The sequence below is a fragment of the Nematolebias whitei genome, chromosome 15 (genome assembly GCF_014905685.2).
Source record: "Nematolebias whitei isolate Nwh7 chromosome 15, NemWhi1, whole genome shotgun sequence".
Lineage (NCBI taxonomy): Eukaryota > Metazoa > Chordata > Actinopteri > Cyprinodontiformes > Rivulidae > Nematolebias > Nematolebias whitei.
Window position 1 is genome coordinate 14,831,397 of NC_056512.1, and position 7,453 is coordinate 14,838,849.

At 42.9% G+C, this 7,453-nt stretch overlaps 2 protein-coding genes across 2 annotated transcripts in view; both read left to right on the forward strand.

Annotated features, from left to right (window-relative positions):
• LOC119421419 (protein NLRC3-like) overlaps positions 1-3,652 on the forward strand; it is a 10,772-nt gene extending 7,120 nt beyond the window's left edge. Inside the window, exon 3 of the mRNA XM_037688781.1 lies at positions 3,598-3,652. Within this exon, the coding sequence (XP_037544709.1) occupies positions 3,598-3,652 (55 nt within the window). The remainder of the gene's footprint in view (positions 1-3,597) is intronic.
• LOC119421970 (NACHT, LRR and PYD domains-containing protein 12-like) overlaps positions 1-7,453 on the forward strand; it is a 79,335-nt gene that overhangs the window by 28,795 nt on the left and 43,087 nt on the right. The window lies entirely within an intron of this gene.

Sequence of the window (7,453 nt, forward strand, 5' to 3'; positions counted from 1 at the left end):
ATTTTAACCCAGGTGTCGTCAACATACCTGAACCAATGACTTGGTGGTGTCCCTGAAAAGGACGTCAAGGCTCTCTTTTCTACCTCCTCCATGTACAGGTTGGCAACAATAGGAGAAACTGGAGAACTTTTGGTTGGCAGCAGCAAAACTGGTTGATCCACTCTGAGAAGGTGCTATTTAAGAGACTGAGCTGAATACAGCACCTCAGACTGAGGAAGTCTCTCGGATGAGAGACGAAACGTTTCTACATTTTTTTGTTGATTTGCTTTGTTTTGTTTTTTTGAATGTCCAGAGGACCAGATTTAACTTTTTTTAGATTTTTCTACCTGGATTATTGAGCATGCATCTGGATATTTTTGTGAAAGATTTTGAACATGTTAACAAGTTCTAATAACATTTTATGATTTTTTATTCATCTTGTTTAGTATATGTTCAAATTTGTGTTTTTGTTTACAAACAGCTAAACAAGCTTGATAAGCTTGAATTTGTCAAATTGTCAACTTATTTTTTTCCAAAAAGCATTAAGCATTTGTAGCTATTGTTGCACTATTCCAAACTACTGTTGAAATGTGTGCTGTCGAAAGGGGAAATATATATTGATTCATTAGAACCTAAGAAATATGATGAAAATATTTATTATTTAATCAAATAAGTTGGGAACAAGATGATGGCGGCACACTAGGTTGTGTTTTAGCTTGGGCTCCCACAGTACTGCTTGAAAACTGCCTTTAGTTAGGATATTCTCGCTGCCTTTGTGTTGGATGCTCCAGTAATTGGTATTGTCGTGTGATTGACTAGCCAGAGCTGAAGATGGCGACAAAATTTAAGACATATAAGACTACGGGTTCTGTTGCCGCTGGACCCAACATCGCCTCGGGCTACAGTACTTCTAAAGCTGGGAGCCTAGCTCCGCCCTCACCAGGTTCCAGAGAGATGGATGTGTCAACTCTGAAGTCGGACATTCTGGCTAGAGCTATAATTTCTAACCTGAAACCCAGCCCGGACCGACCCGGATTAGGGCCAGGCCGGGCCGTTATAATGTGATTAATGGGCAGGCTGGGCCAGTCTCGGGCTTTTAATTAGGTCAGGATCAGGTGTGATCCAATTATACGATAATATGGCCTGCCATACATCCACCAGTCACACACGGCCATTTTACCGTGAGCTGACTAGCCTTGAAAAAGGTAAAAATGTCAGTTAAGCTTCAGATGGGACTGTACTGCCAGGAAGCGATCCATCACCCAAATGGACGTTCATTCTGCTGCTGCATTCAGTGGACGCACGCGGCCGACGACCCAAACAGGTGAGATCCCAAAGCAGACATGTTTTTCAGAGCCGTCTGCATGTCTCAGTAATTCACAAGAATGCAGGCAGAAACGGGGTTTAAATTTTTTTTTATGGCCATGAAATGACAAACACCTCTCAGCTCCGAATCGTTTGCCCCATTTATTCAGCTGCACGTCCCCGACTGTTAATAACTAATTAAAAATGTTGGGGTTTTTCCCGAGTTCTTACACGTAATTACTGTTGATTCGTCGGGTCGGGTGGGGTTCGAAAATGATGACTGCGGGCTGGGGCCAGGTTGGATCAGATTTTTTGGGCTCGAATGCAACTGGCTTTTATAAAAGCAGAAATTTAAGCAATAATTAGAAAGGAGATGAAAGTTGCCCTTGCAGAGGATCTCTCCTTTATTAAAGGTGAGCTTCAAGCAGTGAAAGCAATGGTGGCTAACAGCATAATGGCATTCAGAACAGAAACTGACCAGGTGAGACTGAGTGTTAAAGATGCTGAGGACATACTTTCCACCTGGTTAGATGAAGTTTGGCTCTGCGTTGCACTGTGGTAGCACTGAAGGATGAGATAAATGGGCTGAAAAAGAAATGCGAGGACATAGAAGGACATATAACAATGTGCATCGTGAGGATCCTTGGTGTCCCTGAGATGCTGGAGTTAAGTTCGACCACAACAGTTGCTAATCTGCTAACTGAGGTGCTGCAGCTGAACAATATGCCACTGGACAACCACTCGCACCGGACACCCTGCAGGAAGAACTCAAGTGATAAGCTAATAGTTATTGCAGCTAAACTGCACTACTACCAAGACTGTGTGGAAATATTACAGCATGCGCGCAGTCATGGCCCGCTCTGCTTCAAGTAGTCACCAATCATTATTACACTGGATTATGCACTGAGTGTGGGCAGGGCTCGGGCGGCGTTCACAGAGGTGAGGAGACTTCTTTGCGGTCGGCGAGATGTTCACTAAGGGCTACTTTTTCCTGTGCGGCTTTGCATCACACACGATGAGGTGGACAAGGAGTTTGTTGACCCAGATAAAGCCATGGCCTATGTCAGAAAGAATATCATCTCAGCAACAAGCAGCAAGGATGGGAACAAACTGTAGGACTGGCTTCCCTTAATCAGCATTCTTTTCAAGTTGGATTAGCCTACACCAATTGCTTATTCGTCCCACTTCATATTTTGTTGTATTTTTGTATTTTTTTATGTCTTGTCCCAGGGGGACTTTCTTTTCAGGTTTATGTTTGACTAAATATTTGAAGTTTGGATCTTTGATGCGGTTATGTATGTTTCATTTATATTGGAAAGTGACTGTATGGGCATCAGCACTTTGAATAGAGAAATTCACTGTGTTTGCAGTTTTTTTTATTCATTTAATAATTTTTTTTTTTTTTCATGTGTGTACAGGTGGGTGGGAGCACATGTAGTTAGAGCAGTGTTCCTAAGTATAAGCACAGATGTGTAGATTTTCTGTTGATATATGTTGTTCTCTCCATGATCATGTAGGAGAGAGGGGCGGGTATCTACCGGATCAGTCTGTCTGGGTGATTTTTTTGTCTGTCAGGTACTTGTCACGCTCAGCAGCCCCTGCTGCCCCCCATCTGTTCAAGCCTCTGCTCCTCATACCACAGTCCCTGTTTTGAGATCATTCACGTTTTTTCCTGCTTTAGTTTTGAGTTCCTCTCTCATTCATTCAGCTCCTGTCACCCTGCGCCACGCCCCCTCCGCCATATACCGCAATCTACGTTCATGAGCAACACCTGTTCAGTCAACTATTTAAGCTCCCCGTTTCCCCTCAGTCGGCACCAGATAATTATAGGTTCTTCCCGTAGATATCCAGCGTTCCCTCTCAGTATCACAGTTCTCGTCCATAGCTTTGCCCACGACCTCTCGTTCTCGTCTTTGTCCCCGTACTGGATTCCTCACCTATAATCTGACCATATTGATGACTGCTTTTCCTCCTTGACCACAATTTTTGGATTTCCCTTTTTGTACTTTTGCCTGGCTGCATTCCTCTCTGGTTTTGACCCTTGCCTGCCCCTGGATAAAGTTCTGCTGCCTAAACCCCTCAGCGTCACAGCTCGCCCATCCAGCCTCACTACCTGTTCGTGCTCATGCTGCGTGCTGCTGCTCTGTGCTCCCATGCGCATGTTACCGGCTCCTGAGATTCGGATCAGTACCGGGGCCCATCTGGCCCACATCTCAGACTGGTTCCAGAGACAGATAGTTGGTGGCTTTTTTCTTGTTTACTCTGTTCAGTCTATAGTCCGCTTACAGCCACTAATCTGTCTGTCTCCCCCAGAGCGGTCTGGTACCAGTACCAGAACCCCCTGCCAGACGCCGCCGGTTTAAAATAAACATTTTAAAACCTTTTTCTGAGTCTGTGCTTGTCGAATCCACCCCAACTCGTGACAGTACTAGCTTGTGATAGTTAGTGTGTACTCAATAATATCTTATTGTTCAGGTATGACCAGCATTAAGGATGTTAGACAATAATGGCTGTAGACTTAACTGTGTAAGCTGGAATGTAAAATCCCTTAATGGTCCAGTAACATTTCGGAAAAATTATGTTGCATCTAAAACATCTTAACACTGATATTACTTTTTTTAAAATAGACCCATGCGGGGTCTCTTATTAGGGACAGCTGGAGAGGGCCGGCACCGGAGGAGGGGGCGTGCCAAAGACACCATCTTAGCACCAACATAACTGGTTTGTTCCACTTTGGAGTAAGCTGTTGGGGGAAGAATCAGTTTTGTGTTGTGCGTTTCCTTGAGTAATGAAAGCCTTCTGGATGGAAGGTGAAACGTTTCAGCACACAAAAAGAAAGTCCAGATGACCTGACTGAAAATTGTTGGATTGTATACCTGGATTATTGAGCATGGACTTTGTTGGTTTTGAACCAGTTTGACATGACTGTCGATGAGGGAGAGAGCCAGCACCGGAGGAGGGGGCGTGCCTAAAAGGACCATCTTAGCACCAACATAACTGGTTTGTTCCACTTTGGAGTAAGCTGTTGGGGGAAGAATCAGTTTTGTGTTTCCTTGACTGATGAAGCCTTCTGGATGGAAGGTGAAACGTTTCAGCACAAAAAAAGAAACTGACCTGACTGAAAATTGTTGGATTGTATACCTGGATTATTGAGCATGGACTTTGTTAGTTTGATAGAATTAATTCATTACAAAATTTCAGATGTGATTTACATGTGGTATATACAGTTTCAAGTTTGCCCCATTTATTGTTTTATATAAAGCGTCATGAAACTATGAAAAACATTTTATATATATTGTTTCAACTTCATAGTCAGTCAGCACAAGGTGCACATGGACAAAACTGCTACTTAGGGCCCCCAAGAACAGCGAGGGTCACCATGAGCGCCTGAATATTTAAAAAAAAAAATTGTTGACAAATTGTTTAATCTATAGTAGTTGTAAACAGGATGTTAAAAGTGACAAGGGCATGCTAATTAATTCATTTCTGGGCAGCTGGGGCTGAGTGGTTAGAGCAGTCATCCTCCAATGAAAGCGTTCAATTCCACCAGCAGTCACACGCTGAAGTGTCCCTGGGTAAGACAATGAACCCCTCATTGCCTCTGATGTGTCCCATCGGTGTATGAATGTGATAAAGCTCTGATTGTCTTTGTAAAGATTTAGTAGATTGCTGTATGAATGGGTAAACAAGGGCACAGTTTGTGTTGTAAAGCGCTTTGAGTATCTTGATGAAAGGTGCTATATACTGTAAGTATAGTCCATTTACCAAAAAAGTCCATGCTCAATAATCCAGGTATACAATCCAACAATTTTCAGTCAGGCCATCTGGACAGTTTCTTTTTTTGCGGAAACTTTTCACCTTCCATCTGGAAGGCTTCATCAGTCAAGGAATCACACAACGCAAAACTGATTCTTCTGCCAAACAGCTTACTCCAAAGTGGAGTACTCAGATGGAAAATTGTTCTCTAGTCCATTTACCATTTCTGCTGCTTGTTTATGAGCTCAGTTACATTTATTGCACACTAACTTCTGTGAAACAAAATACAAACATCACATTGACTCGTCAACTCAAACAGTGAATGTAAAGAAGCAGTAAAGTGGATTTTACTGGCAGATTGTATAAGCAAGTCAGAGAACTAACAAGGTGATTGTGTTTCAGAGGTCAGTACCACAGACAAAGAGCAGAGTCTCCAGTACCCAGCTGTCTGTCTATAAGGAGCAGCATGTCCAAAGGGATACCTCCAGACATCTGTAATGAACCTGGACCCTCAGACACAAGGTAGGAAAACTGTATTAAAGTGATTATTATGACTCTTCAAAGAGCAACACCCAGAATTTCAGCTTTGACGTCTGATTAAAATCTGGTGAATTTCCAGTTTAGATATTTAAAAGCTCTCTGTCCACTTTTCTTCAGACAGAAATGGGGCGATCACATCAATGTGTAAAAAAAATACTACATATATTTTTTAATAGTTTGTCAGTCCATTCTGTGTTTTAAGGAAGATTACCTGTATATACTGTATTAGTATGATGTGTGTATAATGTGATGTGTACACATTTTTAATTCAATAGAATAAATTATGAAAAATATTATGTGTGGCACAGAGGTTAGAGAAGGTGGGCCTGTAATTGAAAGTTTGCAGGTTTGACTCCCCGAAGCATCAACATCAAAATGTGGGTGGGAAAGGTGAAGCTCCCAGACCTACCTCCACCTTCATTTGCCCCACTCTGGACCCTTGAGCAAGGCCCTTAATCCCCCCTATTCTTCTCACCCAAGTGCCCTACATAGCTGCTCTCTGTTCCATACAGAGGGCTGTGGTAGCTCAGTGGTCTGTGGTTGTGTCAGGAAGGACATCCGGCATAAAAACAATTATCAAGTCTTTGTGTGAGTTAGTTCGCTGTGATAACCCCCGAGCAAGGGAGCAGCCAAATGAAGAAACTATGAAAAAAATGATAAAAATTAAATCATACAGGCTTTCCCCCCACAAAATAGATGGTTTCAGGATTAAGAAAGTCTATTTGGAAATAAAAACGTTACTGAACTGATCAAACTTTGGACCTTAATTTTTCTTAGGTGGTGGAAATTTTAATAACAAAAATTAGGGAGTACCATATTTACCAGTATTGCATTTTTTTCTAAGCAAGTACAAAGACTTATATTTGAGTACTTGCCAGTACCAAGAACTGATACAACTACTATCCAGATAAATTTCATTTCTTACGAAAATGCAGTGCAAATGCTACAAAGTTGTCATTGATGAAACATTTTATATTATTTATATTTCATATAATATAATATAATATTTTCTGAGCTGGTGTGAGTCTACTTTCAGCCTCCCACCTTGGTACCTCTGTGTTGAAGTTTTCCCCGTTTGATGTGCCTTTGGGTGGGGAGATGGGCTCTGACTGTTGTTGTTTGTGCCTACCCGTCAAATGGCAGTGCAGATTATCTGGCCTTCTAGGAGTCCTTATCTGGGGTGCTGGAATGTGCGCAAGCTGGGGACTTCATTGCCCACCTGGGTAGTGACAGTGTGACCTGGAAGGGAGTGACTGGGAGGAACTCTGATCTAAACCTGAGCACTGTTCTTTTTTGGGACTTCTGTGCTAGTCATTGTTTATCACAAACACCATGTTTAAACATAAGGGTGTTCATAAGTGCACTTGGCACCAGAACGTCCTAAGTCATAGATCAATGTTTGACTTTGTTCTCTTGTCATCTGATTTGTGGCCAATTGTTTTGGACACAGGCAGCACGGTGGTGCAACTGGTAGAGCTGCTGCCTCTCAGCGAGCAGGTCCCTGGTTCAAATCCCGGTCCGGGGGCCTTTCTGGGTGGAGTTTGCATGTTCTCTCTGTGCATGCATGGGCTTTCTTCGGGTACTCCGGTTTCCTTCCACAGACCAAAAACATGCATGTTAGGCTGATTGGTAACTCTATATTGGCCCTAGGTGTGAGTGAGAGAGTGAATGGTTGTTTGTCTCGTTTGTCTCTATGTGGCCCTGTGATGGACTTGCGACCCCTCCAGGGTGTACCCCGCCCCTCGCACAGTGATGGCTGGACATGGGCACCGGCGACCCCCTTGACCCAAAATGGAAGAAGCGGGTAAAAGATAATGGATGGATGCATGTTTTGGACACCTGATTGAAGAGTGAAGCTGAGCTGTTAACTGAT